Genomic DNA, 20,814 nt, shown 5'->3' with positions numbered 1-20,814 from the left:
GGAAACATGACATAAAGGATTTGTTTTACTTGTTGCATGAAAAGCACTAATAGACAAGTTATTGGAATACCAATGGGTACCAATGCAGCACCACAAATAGCTAATGTTTATTTACATGTTTACAAATATAAATATATATTCCTCCTCAGATTTGTCGCGGAGAATTGAAAAATCGCGATTTGGCAAACGTCAAAAATCGCGATTTGTCGCGGAGAATAGGGAAAATCGCGATTCCCTACGTGCCGCGATTTCCTTTTGACCTTGCACCACTTTAACCTGAACCACAAAAATTATCTTGGGTTCGAATTACATATTGTATGATTATTGATTACATGGCTCCACTAAAATGTGACAAGAAAAAAAAAGTTGATTAAGTTAGGCGGGCAACTGATGCACCGTTTGTTTGTCATTGAAAAACGGTGTAAAAAGTTGTATTTTCAGTTTCTCGTCGATATTTAAATTGTTATCAAAATATCGTATCTAAATGTATATTTCCCTTTAAATCTATCTTATCAAAATCTATGTATACCTTTAATGACTTTAGAATTTTTTAACGTGTCCTTCTGCGTTTGCTATTTCATTCCGATAATCATTACTTTTTAGTGTTTATACACTATGACTCACACGGTCCCTTCCCCTCAGTAAAATGTTAATACGACTGTCATGCATGGTTCTATGCCTGACAGTTTCGCACTGCCTGGTTGATCGTCCAAACATCATAATAATGCTGATGGATGATATGGGCTGGGGTGACGTGGGGATCAATGGAAACTGGGCTAAGGAAACCCCTTTTATCGACAAGATGGCGGCAGAAGGTATGTTGTTCATGGACTTTTACACAGCTAACCCGCTCTGTTCCCCCTCAAGAGCAGCTCTGATGACGGGGAGACTACCTATTAGAAATGGATTTTACTCAACGAACGCTCATGCTAGGAACGCTTTCACTCCTCAGACTATTGTCGGTGGTATTCACGAATACGAGCAGCTCCTTCCTGAACTCTTGAAAGAGGCTGACTACAAAAGTAAAATAATTGGAAAATGGCACCTTGGACACAGGAGACAGTTCCTTCCCTGCAAAAGAGGATTTGATGAGTTCTTTGGCTCAGGAAATTGTCATTTTGGACCATATAACGATGTTAAAACACCCAACATGCCAGTGTACAAAGACGACAAAATGGTTGGAAGATACTACACCAACTTCACCATTGGAAATGATGGACTGTCCAATGTAAGCCAAATCTTTCTCCAGGAAGGTCTTTCATTCATCGAAAAGGTGCACTCTGATGGAAATCCGTTTTTCCTTTACTGGACACCGGACGCGACACACGGTCCCAACTATGCCAGCCCAATGTTCCTCGAGAAAAGCATCCGAGGAAGATACGGAGATGCTGTGATGGAAATGGACTACTGTGTAGGCAAGATCTTAGAGAAGCTGAAGGAGTTAGGGATTGACAATAACACTTTTGTCTTCTTCACGTCAGACAACGGGGCAGCTACCTATAGAGGTTCAGCAGGCGGAGACAATGGTCCTTTCTTGTGTGGAAAAGAGACAACATATGAGGGAGGGATGAGAGAACCAGGGATAGCTTGGTGGCCTGGTTCAATCCCTGCTGGAACCATTACTCATCAGCTCGGAAACATCATGGACCTTTTTACTACCAGTCTAACTTTGGCGGGGGTAAAACCGCCTCAAGACAGAATTATTGACGGCATAGACCTGAGTCCAGTTCTACTGGACCAGTCAGTCCCAGTGATAGACAGGCCTATATGGTATTACAGAGGTAACGAGATGATGGCAGTGAGGGTGGGCGCTTACAAGGCACACTATTGGATGTGGACTCAGCACGGACAAAACCCAATGAAGTTCACTTTCTGCAGAGGCCAATACATCAAAAATGTTACAGTTCACGACCAAATAGATCACACGGATAAACCGATACTTTTCAATGTTAATAGAGATCCAGGAGAAAAGTATATTATCGAAAATAAAAGTAAAGAATACAAAGCTGCCATGGCAACCATCGATCCCATCGTTAAAGAGCACAAAGCAAACTTGGTACCAGGAGTGCCGTCCCTAAACTATTGCGATGTTGCAGTGCAAAATTGGGCTCCACCGGGCTGTGAGGACCTTGATTACTGTTTGCCTGTACCTGATTCTAATCCCAAGCTTTGTGTGTGGCCTCACTGATGCGATAGAAGAGAAGTAACGATCCCCAAACTGGGAAGCTACACAGAAAAAGCTTTAAAAGAGTTTTTTGAAGAGACATTTTAAAATGGGTGTATTTTTTGTTGAAATTTTAAATTGAGATTTTGTTTAATACGATAAAAATGTGTTATGTCACTTTTAACCTCTAAACTCCGAAAAAATTTTTTTTTATTTAAAAATTTGTATCCACACTTGTATATATACATAGCACTAACCCCAAAGAGCGTGCAAATCTTAACGAATTATAAGGAGAGTATTGGCCGTAAATAAAAGGAGAAGATAGAGAGTTTGGGATGGTGTAACAGGAAGATACGGGTAAAGGGTAAATCAACGGTCTCACCTCATCCCACAATAGAGGGAAATGCTACAAATCTAGCGTGTGTTAGTGATATGATCTCAGTTGAGACACATTTACAATGAAATATGGAAAAGGAAACTAACCTCTGCGTGACCCCACTGAGGTCCAAAACTGATCTTGATGTCTCTGTAATCATATCCTTCTCGGGCGTCAGGCCGCAGACCCTCCTTGAGGACTGAGGAGAGAAACTCCCGCGAGTTTAGGGACAAAGGAACTTCTCTCATGTCATCACATCATTTCACTTTCTTGTAGATAAGGACATGTTACATTTTAAGACAATTATAATGGGTGGGTATCAGTCCCAGTTAGGTTACATTATTATTTCTTTTCAATACTTTCATAATTTAAATAACTTGATTTTATCATAATATCATTTATATGCCAGTATTTAGAAGATGCTATAGAATTAGATCATAAATATGCTGATATGAAGATGAATATCACTTTGTTCAATGAAATTGATAATAGGTCAATACATATTATGAAATTAATAAAACCGTTCTTCAAATAATCTCAGTCTGTTGATCTCCTTGTCACGTTGTCCTCAAATGAACAACAATTATCTTGAATAATGCCTAGTTTATCAGAAGGCAGGGAGACTCCGGAGCGGCTTCAAGTTTAAAATATGATCGGAGCGAGTCTGACTGTTGGAGCACGTGGCGAGCCCTTACTCATCCTGCCTTCATACTTTGATTATCAACACGGGTAGTCTGATCATGAAATTTTCAACTTTTGTAGTTTCTGGTTAGCATCAAAACTTCAAGCTAAAACCAGGACCCTTAGCACTGGAACCTTGCAGTGCATTAAGGAACTTAAATCCAGACTGGATTCCAGAGTTCTCTAGTTTGTCAGCAGCTCCTCCACCCTCGGGAGGAGTCGGGGATTTAATCTTCTTTTTAGGGTTCGCATTCATCTCGCTCTTAGCAGGCCAGGTTGGGAACATAGTCGGGTCCACTGGTAATGGACCTTCTTTAAACCATTGGTGGTCGTATGATTCAGCAGCGGTGATTCGCTTTGCTGGATCGTAGCACAACAACTTGTTAAGTAAGGCGAGACCCTGAAATAAATTTCTGGTAAATTTCCAGAGTTCATACAAACTACATAACAGGGACATACAAATCAGGAATGTATGTCTAAGGTTTTCTTCCTACGAGAAAAAAAATCAAAACAACAAGTCGATATACTCCTCAAACTCACCTGTTTGCTGAGTACAGTAACAGGGTATCTGTTTCCAATTTTGTTGTAGGGATGGTTGACGAATGAGACACGTTGAGTAGCTGGGAGTTCAGAGTAACCTGGCCATATTCTCTCGTTGGGAGTTCCTGAAGACATTGTCAGGTGACAAAGAGTTACACAAGGCCGGACCGACCAGCACCAATTCTAAACCAGTCAAATCCGGCCACCGCCCACCACCCAAAGTCTTGCTGAATCTTCTCAGAATTAGAATTCTAATTTCTAGGGATGAATCTTATTGGAACGATGTAATGGCCCTTTTACGAACGAATAAAAGAAAATAATAGATAAGTTCGATCGAAAAAGAGGTGCGTGCACACTGCGCGCGTCAAAATAAATATACTCTTAGAGAAAATGAGAAGTCGCGGCATCCGTAAGTAACAGTTAAACAGTGGACCGCCTGGCGAATATGGCAAACAGCATGGTTAAGGCGGAGGGCGCCAAACCGATAATGAATAAGATATTGTAGCATTTGCATTCTTACCTAATTCTTTGAAAATCTTGTTTATTTGGTCTATCTCACTCTTGCCAGGGAACAATGGTTTCTGACTAAGTAGCTCTCCGAATACACATCCCGCACTCCAAACATCTGATAACAAAGACATAAAGAAAATCACTACATACAGATCAAAGATTATATCAAATTAGACTAATTATTCAAATCAAATTCCCTAAAATATGATATCACATCCGCCAATAACCATCTCAATATAATGATTTGTAAACTCAAATAAAAGGTTTTGTTGGCAGTAAAGAGAACAATTACCTATAGGCACAGAGTACAGTTTACAACCGAGCAGGAGTTCAGGAGCTCTGTACCAAAGTGTAACAACAATCTCAGTGTACTGTTTTAAAGGTGAGCCATACTCCCGTGCTAAACCAAAATCTCCTATCTTCAATATACCTCCTAAAATTAAGGAGCTTAAACAAAGAATTAGAGCCCAAATGAGACAGCATGAATAAAGGAGAGAAACGATTGTTGATTAAAGCCTATTTTTGAACTTAAGAGACTTAAACTTAGAGACTTTAGAGAGATATTAACGAAACAATAGACTGTTAACTTTGCTTAAAAACAGAACTTTACCATGACTGAAAAGTAAGTTGGAAGATTTGATGTCCCTGTGTACTATCCAGTTATCATGTAGAAATGCTAATCCACTCATTAACTGCCTCATTATCGTCTTTATCTGCAATTAACAAGTCGTCATTAAAAATATGTCACTCGTACTTTACAATATAATTTATATATAACAGATGAAACGAATCGTAGTTAATCAATCATATTTAATTATAATTAATCGTAGTTAGTTAATTAATCGCAGTTTATTAATTGTAGTTAATTAATTAATCGTCGTTAAAAAGTCACAACGGGTACATTATTATCAAGCTTAGTACGAAGATGAATTGTAAAAAGTACCTCTCCAATAAGAAATGGTTCCTTCATGTTCTCCATGAGAGATTTAAGATCGTGTTCCACATAGTCCATGACAATGTAGATCTTGTCCATGTTACTGCCCACTACTATCTCCCGGACATGGACCACGTTCTCGTGCTGGCCCTGAGGTGGCGGTATTTTTAGTTGTTTTGCCAGACTGGTAGTTTTAACTATGTGCCCATACGTGCATTTAAAACAAAATTACAATGTCAAGTTTAACTTTCAGATTAACATATGTGGGTTTTACCAGCAATTTGACATGGCAATTTCTCACAGAGTTTTTAAATATGTCACCTCGTAGTAAATTATTTCTTACCTTCAAAAGGGTATTAATTTCCCTGAGTGAAGTGATCGGAAATCCCTGTTTTTCCTTCTCCATTTTAAGTTTCTTCAGTGCAACATGTTCGTTTGTTCTCTTATCACGTGCTCGGAACACCACCCCGTAGGTTCCTTCTTCTATACGATTCAAATATTCAAAATGATCAACGTTCCTGAAAATATTAGATTATTGTTTTCAAAGGTAAAGTAACAATTCAAATAGAATTGTTTGGCAGAACTTTCTGAACATGTTGAGTTGAGTATAATGAAAGAAGGCAGCCAGGCAGGCTCCTAACCTGCAGCCTTGGAGAGCAGGGTAATAAGGAGGTAATCCAGCGAGGGGGTCAGGAGGAGGTGAGGGAGAGGGAGTGGGACGCAGGGCTACTGGGGAGGGTTCAGCTTCTACCAGGTCTTCATCAGACCCCTCCTGAGTGTACATGTCTGTTATCGAAACTTACTTAACTGTGATATAATGAAACTTAGAAAACATAACTGTAAGTTATATTACGTGTGATACAGATTGTTAAGACGAATTTATGAGCAAATGGATAAATATGGATTACTAACATTATCACTGCTTTCTGAACTATCAATAAGTAAACTCTTCTTCTTGGCTGCCATGGTGGAGACAGTGGCGCTGCTGATTGTAACCTCCTCTGGTGACTGTGGTGATGGACCTGCAATCAGTGTAGAGGTAACTTTACTAGTAATATATATAATGAATATTAGGTGACAACAAAATATAAGTTACTGATCTAGTTAGACACACATGTGAAATACAGATTTATTGATAACTATGAATCTAATATAATATGCACTATTTGGGGGGACAAAGGAACTTACCAGATAATTTCTCTTTTAAAAGTTGCTCGTACTTCTCCTGGGTTGAGGCTGGCTGCTTTTCTTTATTCTTTCGTCCCTATAAAATACAAATAATATTAGAAATTTGTTTGTCACAACAAATGATTTTTTATTGATTTTGAAGGATAGTGTTGGTGTTTAATGTTTATTTTCAGTAGAAGTCAGTCCATAAATTATGGTGCAGAACAAGAACGAAAAGATTGTTGTTCAGAAAACTTAAATTTGGACCCAAGAAACAATTATTTAATTATAGTTTACCCTTTCCGAGAGAGTGGAAAAGGCACGCTGGACAATGCTAGGTCATGTTCTACGCAGTGACAACGACACGCCTGCCTATTAGTCTCTGTTATTTGCTACACTAGGATGTCAAACGCTAAAGGGACGAGTGGGTAGACACAGGACTAATTTGTATGATATTATTGTGAAAAAGGACCTATTTAAGAGACAAATTTATTTGAAAAATGAAGATGATTTTACCAACTTAGTGAACTTAGCAAGAGATAGAGTAGGATGGAGGAGTTTATTTACTTTGAGACATATTGAACAAATGAGTCTTCGTAAGCGTAAATAGGCCAGCACTTTGCTGAGCCTCTTTAGGTGCTCTTTTGTTTATAGATGTTATTATATAGTTTACCTCTTTCTTTTTCTTCTTTACAGGATCCTTCTTATCTTTCTTCTCTTTTCTGTCTGAAGAAGAACTGGGAGATACTGTATCTCTCCGCTTGTCTTTCTGTATTTCTTCAGTAATACTCCGTATTTCTTCGCGAATTTCTTCCTCTCTAGATGTCTTCACTCGTTCTCGTTCGTCATCTGATCTTTTCTTTGATGCTTTCTCTTCTTTCACTTTCGGTTTCTCTTTTAATGAGCCGTCTTTTCTTTTTTCTTCCCTTAATTCCTCCTTTCTTGGCATTACCTGAAATGATATCAAAAGTTAATGAAGACAATAAAAAGAATTGATATTCCTAAACAGAGACCACAAGTCATCTTACAAGATAGGGTAGATTAAAACATCTTAAAGTTTTTAAAGATTACGTGTTAAAGTTTTTAAAGATTACGTGTCACTACGTATACACAGATCTAACCCTGTGATCATCTCTTACACTGGATCTTTTACCCCCAGCATCGTCCTTCCGGTAATATTCTGAGTCTCGCTTGTCCACACGATCATAGTCTTTTCGATCTTCTTTGTCATATTCTCTCCTATGATCTCTCTCATATTCTTTCCTGTCCCTATCATAGGCTGACCTATCTTCTCTTCTGTAATCTTCTTTTCTGTAGTCCTTATATTCGTCTCTTCCTAGCTTACTGAAATCTTTCTCGAGTCTGTAAAAGTAAAAACAAAGTGACATTTGATTGAGGTTACAGAAATTTTATACTCGATATGATTAAATCCAACACGGTTTAACCTGGAACACCAAGCATGATGTGGAAAGAAACAATGAACAGAGGATCAAAGTTTTTTGGTTTGCTGGATTTAAGTATAAAAAAACCTTGAGCTGGATGAGCAGCATTATAATTAAAGGGATGCTAAATATTACTGAATGGAGTGCCTATTAGTATGTTCTTGAAAATGTATGAAAAAAATTAATGATAACACTTACTTTATCTTCTTTTCTGCTTTATAGCTTCTTTTGTCTTCTGTTGAACGCTTTGAGCGATTAATTGATGTCAGATCAGGACTCTTGATTTCACCTGGCTCACTATCATCTGACATCTCCTATAAAAATATAAATAATAAATAAATTATAGTATTTATTTACATTATTATCATTTTTAACATGCATTAAAATAATCTAAGGAGAGCTCTCTTAAAACATCCCAAAAAGGTACATTTCCGCCGTCATCAAAGACTGACCTAGTTTTAAAGAACAGCATAATGCACCTAAATAAGAAAAGAAAATTTGTGGGAAAAGAAAATTATATTCTTCATCACCAATCTACCAATCTTACTACCTATGCATAAGTGAGGCGATATTTATTATTTATATATCTGTTCCCATTTTACTTACACCACCATCTCGTGTTGGTTTTGCAATAGTGCTGAATTTTAATGTAAGGTTTTTGCATCAATCACATTGTGTGCTGTTTGCCTTTGTATAAGAAAATATAAAATATTCTGTCTACCATGCCCTTGATTGTAAATTAGGTGGATACGTTTCCATGCGCCACAATGCCATACGAGACACTGCTGCTTTAATCCTCCAAGAAGCAAAGTGTAAAGATGTAAGCTTAGAACCAACACTTCTGATAGTCCAACCAAGCTCATACTCAACACCAGAGCTAGTGAGTAGTGGGTCCGAGGCTGATACTTGTGGTCAGCACACCCGGGGTCGGTAACGGCAGCAGTCCATTGGATGGCTGCTGGCAAGAGCTACTCACTCCCTGGCATTGCCAAATGCCATCTCCCTGAGGTCCAGTTATAGTACAAAGTTTAAACTTTTAACACTGTTAGTTCCCCCGTTACTAGTCCAAGTAACGGGCTAGAACTTGACCAAACAGCTGGTGAAACACCTGTAGACCACCGGAACCTCAGGCTCTATTGTCCTTCTCAACATCATTTAATGTTATCGTGAGATTTTGTAATTGCTTAAAATTCATGTTTAGGAAGGAAAAAAAAAGAAAGAAAATTACAAAAAAAAGTTAAAAACAAAAAAGAAAAAAAAAAAAAAAAGCACAAAATGGAAAAACCAAGAAAAGTATCTGTGACTGAAACAGCAGTATTTTAAGATTTATCCCTTTATTATATATTTATTCGTTATCATAGCAGCATAGACTGCCGGTGCAAAGATTCTCCATCCTTAGTAAATAATTACTATTTATAGTGTTACCACTTACCATACCCATTGTATTAGTAATTACATTGTAATTGAAATTATATTATATTAATATATATCCTTGTATTTGGTGTTACTTGTCCCCCAGTTAATTCCCCTTCTTGCCTCTCGTCTGTAAAAAGCTGTTATCCTTCTCTCCTAGTTCTTGGTATCTTGACTAGGTGCAATTGACACCTAGTGGTTTTCTTATCGGGCGTGGACTGACCCGCAGAAGTCCCCTAATCTTAAGTTGTGGACTCGTGGCGAAAGGATGTGTGGCCATGGGTTAAATGGTTACTAACGGGTCTACTACCCAGGAGGTAGCTACCTGGGGAGCTGGGCGACGCGGGGCAACGCTCAGTGCTCTGTTTTCCCTGCCAACTCTCTAGGGGGTGTTAAGTCCCCCAGTTATGATATGAATTCTCTCCCAAATTTTACAAACTCTCCTACTCTCCCTACTAATGGGACAGAGCAGGATCAACTACCTAACATCGCCCCTCCAGCTCGCCGTGAGAGGAAGGCTCGCACTGAGACTTCCACTCGTCACACGTGGAGCAAGGAGGACAACATACAGCTCATGACGCTGTATTATCAGAGCCGACCATCCCACTCTGGTTACAGAAGGAGACTCCGGTCACTGTGGGATGACGCTGGACTCTTTACCTGTACGGAACAAAGATTGGCAGACCAAGCAAGGTCAATCAGAAATAACAATCTCCTTTCAGACATAGAACTACTGGAGATTCGAGGAACACTCCCAACTAGTGTAGTGGAAGAGACTCCAACAAGTACAATTACAAGTCAAGCCTTACCCACTGTCTCCCAAGCTATCAGGACATTGAGGGATGCAAGTATCCCAACTGTCGCCGCTGAAGAACTCACCCCCACCGCAATGGTACCTGATATAGACAAGGAAGCAATCACTGAACGGCTTAATGCACTCCTTGAAGACCCATCAGTGATAGAAACCAAACCTCTTAGACACGTGAACAGGAAGAAGCTTATGGAGGAAACATCTCTCATTAACTCATGTATAGCAGAGATTCATACTTCTTCAATCACTGAAACCAACACTCTATTGCTAGCAGGAGCACATTTAGTCAGTGAAAGACTTGGTGAAAAACCTACAAATAAGAATACAGAGAAACGGAAAACGCCACTCTGGAAAAGAAGAATCGAAGATAAGATTACCCAAGTTAGGAAAGACATCTCTTATCTCGAGGAAAAGAAGAAAGGTACTGCCCTTAAACAAAAAATACTGGAAAGGCTTAACAGACGACATCCCCTGTTGAAGAAAAAGGGCATACCATGCATCATCGAAGAGCTCAAGCAACGTCTCCGTGCAAAAGCTGCTAAGATAAAGAGATTTAACAAAAGATGTGAACGATTCCACCAGAACAAGTTATTTGGAAACAACCAGAGGCAGTTCTATAGAAACCTTAAATCAAACCCTGAAGAGCATGATATCTCCCACCCTGAGGCTGACAAGGAATCTTGTGTAAGCCGTGACCGGGCAAGAGATATGGTCTATAGTAAGAGATTTTCCATTAAATTATTGTACCAGTATAGTAAGGTTCTATGAAAGAACATATTTTGTAAAGTTGTGTAAGCAGTGATTAATTGAGATGAATTTAGGGTAATATTGTGTAATATGTAGATAGTGTAATGATTATAATAAGGCGGTCGTGGTGTCCAGTATGTGACGGTAGTATTTTGGGCATATATTAGTATACGACAGTTATTGCAGTTTAAGTGCAGAGAGGTCAGTTTAACATATGTTTGGGTCAGTACGAGGTTGAGTTATGGAGTGTTTACAGAATACTAGTGTTACAATGTTGTGGCTATCGACAGGACAGTTTGCAATTCCCGGGAAATGGTAGATTGTTTAGACTATCAGGGGCGAGAGGAAAATACGATTAGCCTTTTGAGATAGAGGAGTGCCAGTTTGCCCGATCGAGGGGGGGGGGGGGGTCATTTTGATACCGGGCAGGTTCTGTAGCTAGAACCTGTTAAGGTTAGGTCGTTCAGTTAGGTAGATGGTTATAGTGGTCAGTATAAGATTGGCGGCCGTAGAATAGTGGAGCATTACGTAATTACTGTTATCAGGCTTGGTTGTGGCCGACACCAGGGGATGTCTTGACAACACTGGGCTCTGGCAGAGCGGGAGTCAGCGCTGGTTGACTTAGATAGGTAAAGCTAGACTAAGAGTAGGATTAACGGCAGGAAGTAGGTTGCGTAATATTTGAGGCAGTATGAATCGGAGCAATTAGGAATTTGTTGCACAGCATTTGAGGCAATATGAGTCTAAGTGACTAAGCGTTGGTTGAGCAAATATTCGATTATTCATTGTTCAGTTAAGTACCTTGGGCACCTTTATTATACCCCTTGTTTGCATTCTCGCCCTATTCGATAGAGGGTCATGGTTGATACCAGACTAGTGTAAGGGACCAGGACCAGTTATGGTTGGGGCCTGGTGAGCACGGATGGAACGTGTCGTTAGAGGTTTAGAATCGACAGTGGTTATTTCAGGGCACCTAGATTAGGCACGGTCAAGGCGAGTTGACCGTGCTATCCGTGTTTTACGTTGCAGCACTAGATCGCTGAGCGTTTATGGGCGATACGAGTCTGGTTAATTAGGATTTGAAGTAGAGGTTGTCGAATTATTCATTGTGTTGTTTCATAGTTTAACTTTGTTTACCCTTTATTATCACGCTCGTTTCCATTGTCCAAACCCTTAATTAAATGCAAATAAACTTCGAACCGGGAAGCAAGTGTCCACTGCTTACAAGTGGCGCGAACGGTAGGATCCTATTTTATTATAGGATAGTTTGTTTTGTATTTTAATTAAGGTAATGGAGACTATTTAGTATGTGAGAGTGAGTCAACAGAGGTCAGGAGTATTTGTAAATATGTACGTAGACGTAATATTATACAGTGTTGTCAGTTACCGTTGCTAGATTAGTGCAGTGCAAGAGCAGTAAAGGAATGCTCGGTGAAGTGTGGAGTTTAAATGGTATTTTTGGGGTTTCTTTCATCATGGAGGGGAAATGGGGTTAGATACCGGAGAGGCACAGGTTATGAGGGGTTATTTTGAGGAGTATATGTCCGTCCGTTGAGGGATTGGTTCGAGAGAGTGTTTTAATGAGTTGATTCAAGGATAACCGGGTCTTATTTTAAGTTTTAAGACGGCAGACTTGACATACTTTCAGCCACCAGAGCCTCAGTGGGAGCCCAGTGACATAAAGTGAGGAATCTAAGAATCTAATTCCTAGCCATATTAATTTCCATAGCCACGCCGACTAATTTTTGTCAACAAAATTATTAAATCAACTTTTAAATAGTCGCTCTCGGTTGTTACACACTGTAACGCCGCGCACTGTACTTTAATTCTATATTTATCCGAGAAGATGTTCGAATCGAGCGCAAATGCCAGATTCCTGCAGATTCCTAGTTCTTGCGCTTAACTTGCGCGTTACCAAATAATCCAAGATATTCCTGTCAGGATCCAAGATTTTCCTACTACCAGTATGGTAGTATGGACTGTTTGGTAGTATGGTAGTATGGTAGTTGCAGGAACGCGCGAAGACCTATATGTAAATATTACAAAAGCGTACATGGAATCGTGCCTTAGTTGGTTAATCCGTCGGTACTACATCAGCAGATCGCGAGTCCGAGACCCGGAAAGGAATTCTTTCACAATCTTTTGGCAATTATGAATAACTATACTAATGAATTAATAACTATACTAATGAATAACTAAACCTCTGTAATATAACTAGCAAAGTAAAATGAAATCGTTATCCGGCCGAAAAATTTATGGTTGTCGTTTTAAAAATATATGGTAGCCGTTTTTTCTTTCCAGACTGGATTCCTAGTCCCTTTTTAAATTTATGTCACTGGGAGTGGGAGTGGCTGCCTGCTGAACCGTTCTGTAGTGTGTCAGACTTGTTTTCGTTTTGTAGCGCTACGTATTGTGATATCATGAAAGAGATAGAGGAAGAGATAGAGGAAGAGATAGAGGAAGAGATAGAGAAAGAGATAGAGGAAGAGATAGAGGAAGAGATATTATATAAATAAGACCCAGGTGATGCTAGCATTGGAGGTTGAAGAGAGGTTATTCGGAGAGTGGTGACGTCACTTGTAGGGAATTAGAGCGGTGTATTATTTGAAAACTTGAAACGTTTTGAAGGGGTTTTGAAATTTGAGGGGTGCCGGGGCATGGTATTTTCTATGATGAAAGAAATTAGGACTACTTTTCTGTGAAAAGAGTGGTGGATTGACTGTCCGAATATTTGAATTTGAGGAACTGACTGAGATTAAGTCATGGAGTGACGGTGTGAGACACTGATTTATCAATTAGAGTAAAAACCGAGCAGTAGAGAGCTGATAAGCGAGAGCTTTAATTATTACATTTGACCTGTACACTTGGTATTTTAATTATTACATTTTAATTCGTACACTGTTAAAGAGTGGGATAATATTTGCATCGTAAGTAGTACAGTGTTGAAGAGAGAGACAGTGTTTGTATTTTAATTAGTACATTGTTGAAGAGAGAGACAGTGTTTGTATTTTAATTAGTACATTGTTGAAGAGGGAGACAGTGATTGTATTTTAATTAGTACATTATTGAAGAGAGAGACAGTGTTTGTATTTTAATTAGTACATTGTTGAAGAGAGAGACAGGGTTTGTATTTTAATTAGTACACTGTTGAAGAGAGAGACAGTGTTTGTATTTTATTTTAATACTTTCAACACTACTATATAACAAATAATTTGAGTCAGGGAAGCGGCACTGAGAGAGGAACTGTTGAAGAGAGAGACAGTGTTTGTATTTTATTTTAATACTTTCAACACTACTATATAACAAATAATTTGAGTCAGGGAAGCGGCACTGAGAGAGGAATTGGCAGGGATAAAGATAGCTAATGAGGTAATGATGAGAGCGCGGCAGGAGGCTGAGCTAGCAAACGAAGAGTTAAGGACTCAATATGATGAATTGAGGCAGCAGGGAGCACAGCTAAGAAGAGATGGATTCAGAGAGGGTAAGCTAGAAGCTAGGCAGGAGAAGGAGACCGAAAAGAGGAGAATCAGAGAAGCGAACAGAGCAGCGGGTAAGAAATACCCATTAATGAAACCTCGGATGTTGGTGCTGGGGAAACACAGCTTTAGAACCTTCCTGAGCGGGTTTAAAATATTTGCCAATGCTGCGGACATCTTGGATGAAGACTTGGTGGACATGATAATGACGTACTTGGACCCCAAGGCACAGAGGAGAGTGGAGACCCTACGATTAACCCGGGACGAGAAGAGAAATGTAGAGGCGAGTTTGGAGAGGAGGACAGAGGTGCTATGTGATGTGCATTCAAAGGCGGGTGCAGGAAGAGACTTCTTGAGATGCATCAGAAAGAGGAAGAGACAATTTCGGATTTTGCAGCTAGAGTCACTGACATGGCAGATGAGGCATATGCACCGGAGGAGGAGGAGATCAAGAAGACCATCAGGCTAGATGTATTTACAGCTGGGGTATTAAAGGATGAAATCGGGATCGAGTTAATCAAGTCACGAGTGCAAGATTTTGAGGCCGCGCTAAAGAGGGCAGTTAAGTTGGATGGGATCCTGGCGAGTCGTAGCCCTAAAACCAGGGAAGAATGAGGAGGAACTTTTGTTTCAAATCGAGGAGGATATAGAGATGGATGAGGGAGTGATAAACCGAGTGATGGAAGAGAACCGGCCGAGAAGAGAATTAGAATTAGAATTAGAATTAGAATCAAATTTACACAGCAATACAATAAGAATAAAAAATAATTTAAGAAGCTTCAATCTGCTGTGCAGGACATTCAAGTCAGTCGAAAACTGTTAGCAGAACACCCTTCTAGGGACATAAGGATATAGTTTGTAAAACATAATGAGTAATAAATTAATGAGTGATAAAATAAGATATGATTTAACAGTGAACTGTGGGCATGAAGGTAACAATTAAGATTACATAGATGCCCACTTTGGAATTACGTTAGTAATGTTATTTACAGTTATACACAAAGAAGTATAGAACAATAATAGAATGGCAATGATAACAAATGGGAACGAATAAAGGAGATGTTTAAAGTTCTATACTTCTAGAAATAGGTCATATAATGCAGGGGGCCTTTCCACCAGACAAAAACTCCAGCACCATAAAATTTGTTTCAGTTGTCACATAGCTAGAGTGTAGAAATAGTCGAAACTATTGTTTATTGCATAGGATGAGACTCCTTGAATTACATCTGACATAAATTTAGATTTCATACATTGTGAGAATTTTACACTACATTCTATAGTCCTTATGTTCTCTGGAATTGTATTCCAACATTTTGCACCTAAATATGTAAAGGTTTTGTGTGTTCTGGATTTGTGAATATAAAGGTTGCACCTCTCAGCATCACGTGATCCTCCGGATACATAAGAAAATTTATCTGTGAATGATGATGGTGCAGCCTCATTAAGAATTTTATACATATACGTTGATAGATGGAGTTGTCTTCTTAAGTGTAAGGGTAACCACTTCATGTTTCGATATACATTTACTGATGGTTCCTGCCAATGAACATCCAGAGCAATTTTTGCTACTTTCTTGTATAATATATCAAGAGAATTAAGTTTGGTTTTGGCAGCCCTACACCATATTATATCCAGGTAGTCAAATTGGGGGAGCATAAGAGCATTTACAAACATTTTTCTATATTTCAGTGGAAGAAGATTTTTCGACCTGTATAATGCCCCTATTCTTTTAGCAATTTTTGATTTCACATAATCAATATGGTCTTGAAAGTTCAATAAATTGTCTATCATGAGACCTAAATATTTTTGAGATTTAGTTTCTTCTATAAATATGCAATCTTTTTCCAAATCCAGAGGGATTGACAACGTGTCCAGATTAGGTGATCTATCAAATACAATGAATGAAGATTTTGCAGCATTTAGTCTCAGCTTGTTGATTCTAAGCCATTCATACACAATTTTCATATCCTTAATTACATTCTCATATATGCCTCGGGAAATGTTATCAAAATATAGTGCACTGTCATCTGCAAATAAGTAAACAGTAGATTGTGTGCAATTTCTACTGAGATCATTTATGAATAAACTAAATAGAATTGGTCCTAATATGCTACCCTGTGGCACACCTGTTTTAACAGGGAGTGATGTGCTTACATTACCACGTATTTTGGTGTGCTGCTTTCTGTCCCCAAGGTAGCTTTTGAACCACTTTATGACAAAGCCATCAACTCCATAATACTTAAGTTTTTTTAATAAAATATTATGGCTTACTGTGTCAAAGGCCTTTTTAATATCTAAGAATACAATTGCAGGTTTCTTCTGTGATTCCTTAGACGTAAATATTTTATCAAATAGATTAAGCATTAGAAAAGTGGTGGAATGATCTTTTCTAAATCCATACTGATGGTTGGTAAGCAGTTTATTTGTTTCAACATACTCTGTAAGCTGTTGGTTAACAAAATATTCTATGCATTTTCCAATTAGGGGGAGTATGGATATTGGCCGGTAGTTATTTGGATCATTAGGGTCACCAGTTTTAAGAATTGGAGTGACTGATGCAATTTTACATGCCAACGGCATTGTTCCACTTTTCATACTAAGGTTTATAATATGAGCTACTGGATCGATGATTTGGGGAATAATATACTTATATACTTTGATGGGCATGATATCGTTAATCGATTTATCTGATGGTATACTGAGTATATATTCTTTTACTTGTTCAACAGTCACCTCTTCGAATACAGAGAGTTTACACTCTGTTGGAGGCGGCATATATTCTAGGAAGTCGTCTGAATCCTTTTCCTTAATTGATTCTTGTATTATTGTACCAACTGTGGCAAAATGCAGGTTAACTCCATTAACATTTAAGTTGCTTGGGGAAGAGCTACTTATTTTTCCAGGTAAGTTTGAAGCATGTTTGATAGTTTTCCAAATACCTTTCAAATCGTTTTTTGCACTTTTCACAGTAAGGTCCTGAACAATATTTGTACGTCTGTTTTCTTTGGATAATTTTGTCACATAGTTTCTTTGGGGACGATAGTTATCCCACGAAGTAGAGCATTTCTTATGTAGTTCACTTTTTCTGCATTTACATATTCCATTAATACACTTACACTTGAATTTGTTAAATTGTCCTAAACACTTTTTATACTTTCTGAAAAGCATCTTCTTCTTCCGTATTTCTGCCAACAGTACTTTAGAGGGATTACAAAGAAAGTTACTATTACACTTAATCTGTTTAGGTGGACAGTAATTATCATACGATTCCTGGATGTGATGATTAAGTCCATCTAGGGCATGGTCTACATTAGTACAGCTTAGAATATTACTGTAGTTACTGCAGGATCCCAGAGAATAGCTTAAGGCTTTTAGATTGTTTAAGGAGTGGTCTCTGATAAGGACCTTCTGGAATTTACTAGCTTTATTGACTTTAAAGTCAAGAACACATTTGAGAGCTTGGTGATCTCCTATTCTATCATCAAGTACTTTACACTCCATGAAATTAGAGTAACAGTTAGTCATGACAACATCTATTGTGCTCTGCGTTATTCTACCATCTAAGTTTGCAACTCTAGTAATTCCTGTAACAGTCTGTATCATTCCAAAGAGCTTCATTGTTATATCTAACTTTTTATAATCTAGATCAGATAAAGAGTTTTGGTTAACATTAACATCGCCAATCCATATTACTTTCTTACCTTGAAGTTTCATCATACATTCAGTCATATAATCAAGGAAAGTATCTAGGTGACAAAAGTTTTGTGATCTGTAGAAGCAGCAAATGTAAAGATTGGCATCCTTGAGTTGTATCCATATAGCTTCGATTTTAGAAATATCAGAGTAGGTTATATCTAAATTGAGTAATTTGTGGTTAACATTTTGGTTGATCAATATACCACACCCTCCTCTTCCTCTATCGTTAGGTCTATCACACCTTATAAAATCAAAGTTTAAGGGGAAGTTAAGTGTACTAGTGTCTATATCAGATTTAAGGTTTGTCTCATTAATTCCAATTATGTCAAGCTTTTCGCGAAATATTAGCTCCTGTAGTTCGAGAGTTTTTGCCAGATTAGTCAGGCCACCCTGTATATTACATAGACCAAGAGAGAGATTATCGTTTATTGAGGTACGAATAAGGTTAAACCAAAGCTAATGGGGAACAAATCCACATGCAGTCTCCCCAAGTAGACTAAGTTTCAAATCATGTCATACATATGATTTAAATTGGATTTCGGATCAGCAATTATACTGCAGTTTAAATCATAAAATTTAACAGCATAAAATAGTAACTCACTTCTGTTTGTGATAAATATAGCTTGAGAGATATAAAAACGTTAAGTTATTAGAAATTTGTGCTGATCTAACATTTTAAACCAGATAAAACAGTAATCCTGTTATTATTCATGTTGATACCCTTGGATTATAGAATTTTAATGAAGTTTAACACAAGTGAGTTACATATTTGAGATGCTTACCAAGCCTGGCAATTCCTAACTTATTAAGGTGCACATTGTCATGGCCCCTGCCAAAATACTTGTCCTTTCTATTATAATTTAAAGTAAAGAGATTATTTTCATGTTCTGTGTTAATGTATATGAGCCCATGCTTATAACACATATTCTCTAAGTATCGATTAAGTCCCTGCACTATAATGTTCTTACTAGTGACAGCTCTAGGCAGAATATTTAAGATATATATTTTTGCACTATTAAATTCTGCCCACAATTTTTGAACAAATTCTTCCATGTCATTGGTGGCACTGTTGAAGTTCATTGTGTTGAGGTCAATTGGATCAACACAGTTAGTACCAGTTAGTAAAACAACCTTTTTAACCTTTTCTTTGTTGAGAACTTTGAACTGACTGTCGCTAAAGAGTCTTTGGGACATTTGGATTGAGTTGGCCCCTGGGTAGAAAAATACTTTGGCCTTCTGAGATGAAGAGCTCAACAGTTTTTCATTCAGATGCCTGAAGATGCTGCTGCTGATGTAAACTGTGCTCACATCGTTGGGTGTCTCCTTTTCGAACAATTGTTGTCTGTTAACATGCCGCCCTGATTGATGCAGATGGGGTGGTGGAGATGTATAGGGTGGGGTTAGAGGTCGGTGCTGATAAGCACCATTCGTTTTCCTTGATGGATGAACTATAAACTCGTCTTCTTGATAAGGTACATAGCCGCTGGAGTTGGAGATGTTTTCATATGGGTCATGGTAATTGTCATTGCACATGTTGGTTGGTGTACTTGTTAATCTTTGGACAACAGCTACAGGTTTGATCAGTCTGAATGTGATACTGATCCTTTTGTTTGTACAGGATGGTTGAGTACAGATTTCATGTCTGTAATGAAGCTGGGATTTTTTAGACATGATACAAACATCCCCATGCTTTAGATCTAGGGCAGACACCACTTTTCCTGTTTGAATTTCTGTGAACTGCATCGTCCTAGAGGCACCCAGAGAAACTGTAACAATATAAGAGTTTTCATCGATGCATTCTTCATTATCACTATGGATAGGCATGCATTCTGTCCCAGTACTGTAGTAGTTTACGAGAGCACTGTTGTAAACATAATCCGGGAGTAACACATCAAGATATGAACAGATAGCAGCCAGATAGGACTGATGTGGTATCTCCTTCGCCTCGTGACTTCCCCCATTATACACATATGGGAAGTCCCCAAAGTAAGCTGTTTTCCTATTTTGAAACTGGTGGCTAAAATCCAATTCTCTCAGGAAGATGTCTAAGGAGAATTTTTGAAACGGTGCCTGATCAATGAGTTCAACAGGTGGTATGATAATGTCAGGGCTTTCGTCATTTACACTTAAGGCCACACTAGATATGGGTGTTACATCTATTTCAGCATAATACTTGCCACTCCATGGATTGACAGATCCTGTACTCCCACTGATTTGATTTTCTGTGTTGTTGGAAATGATAGAATCTGGTGCTTCAATGATGCCATCACTATTGATTAGCATGAAAGATTCAGGCACCTCGCATTCACTGTCATATTCAATCTGACCGTTTTCAAATTCTGTCTGAACTGCAACATCTGAACACCTATCCAGGACAGCCCGATAATCTATTGACTGATTGGTACTTTGATGTAACAACGTACCATTAATCTCTGCTATAGTCTGAGAAGTTTGAACAATGTCTTCTAGGATGATCACTTTCCGCTCGAGAAACTTGACATGAGATTTGAGTGCAGTACAGTTTTTGCATTTTTGATCACATTCCGACAATAGTTTTCCAAAAAATGTTTCCATTGAATCGTCCATGATATTGAGTTGATGATTTGGATTAAGTTGTTGATTTGAATTGAAGCAAATTGAAGAGTTCACATGTGAGATTTGTTCCATTCCATTAACATTACATTCGTATTACATTCGTATTACTTTGGTCATACCTCAAATTATTTGTTATATAGTAGTGTTGAAAGTATTAAAACATCGGTGCTGGTTACACCTGTGGACAGCATGGACATTTCGCAAAGGAATGTAGAAAGCCCCCACTTGTTATGGATGCGGGAGACAGGGTCATATTGCAATG

The 20,814-nt window shown here is 38.4% G+C and overlaps 3 protein-coding genes across 4 annotated transcripts in view; 1 reads left to right on the top strand and 2 right to left on the bottom strand.

Annotated features, from left to right (window-relative positions):
• LOC134814978 (exosome complex component RRP45-like) overlaps positions 1-20,814 on the bottom strand; it is a 112,171-nt gene that overhangs the window by 10,611 nt on the left and 80,746 nt on the right. The window contains exon 2 of the mRNA XM_063823371.1: positions 2,648-2,809. Coding sequence (XP_063679441.1) covers positions 2,648-2,788 — 141 coding nt within the window. The 5' untranslated portion in view covers positions 2,789-2,809. The remainder of the gene's footprint in view (positions 1-2,647; positions 2,810-20,814) is intronic.
• Positions 622-2,276, top strand: LOC134814976 (N-acetylgalactosamine-6-sulfatase-like). The gene has a single exon (XM_063823369.1). The coding sequence runs from the start codon at positions 647-649 to the stop codon at positions 2,186-2,188; it is 1,542 nt and encodes a 513-aa protein (XP_063679439.1). The 5' UTR covers positions 622-646; the 3' UTR covers positions 2,189-2,276.
• Positions 3,063-20,722, bottom strand: LOC134814974 (cyclin-dependent kinase 11B-like). 2 transcript variants are annotated; one of them, XM_063823366.1, is made up of 14 exons: positions 20,672-20,722; positions 8,013-8,128; positions 7,494-7,734; positions 7,046-7,324; positions 6,394-6,469; positions 6,118-6,227; positions 5,847-5,977; positions 5,549-5,723; positions 5,215-5,355; positions 4,882-4,984; positions 4,564-4,704; positions 4,282-4,386; positions 3,762-3,886; positions 3,063-3,621 (listed from the first exon to the last, which is right to left on the bottom strand). In XM_063823366.1, exons 2-14 carry the CDS (start codon positions 8,123-8,125, stop codon positions 3,316-3,318), a joined length of 2,046 nt encoding a protein of 681 aa, XP_063679436.1. In that variant the 5' UTR covers positions 8,126-8,128; positions 20,672-20,722; the 3' UTR covers positions 3,063-3,315. The 2 variants fall into 2 exon arrangements, with proteins under 2 accessions (XP_063679436.1, XP_063679437.1); XM_063823367.1 differs by having other exon boundaries at positions 7,512-7,734.

This window comes from Bolinopsis microptera, chromosome 5 (genome assembly GCF_026151205.1).
Source record: "Bolinopsis microptera isolate Bmic1 chromosome 5, MBARI_Bmic_1.0, whole genome shotgun sequence".
Classification (NCBI taxonomy): Eukaryota; Metazoa; Ctenophora; class Tentaculata; order Lobata; family Bolinopsidae; genus Bolinopsis; species Bolinopsis microptera.
This window is presented reverse-complemented; position numbering and strand designations above follow the sequence as displayed.

Coding starts and splice junctions, on each gene's coding strand:
- LOC134814976 (XM_063823369.1), top strand. CDS start 647: ATGTTAATACGACTGTCATGCATGGTTCTATGCCTGACAGTTTCGCAC.
- LOC134814974 (XM_063823366.1), bottom strand. CDS start 8,125: ATGTCAGATGATAGTGAGCCAGGTGAAATCAAGAGTCCTGATCTGACA. Junction 5,356..5,548: donor AAATTAATACCCTTTTGAAG/GTAAGAAATAAT, acceptor CCGCCACCTCAG/GGCCAGCACGAGAACGTGGT. Junction 4,705..4,881: donor CAACTTACTTTTCAGTCATG/GTAAAGTTCTGT, acceptor CCTTAATTTTAG/GAGGTATATTGAAGATAGGA.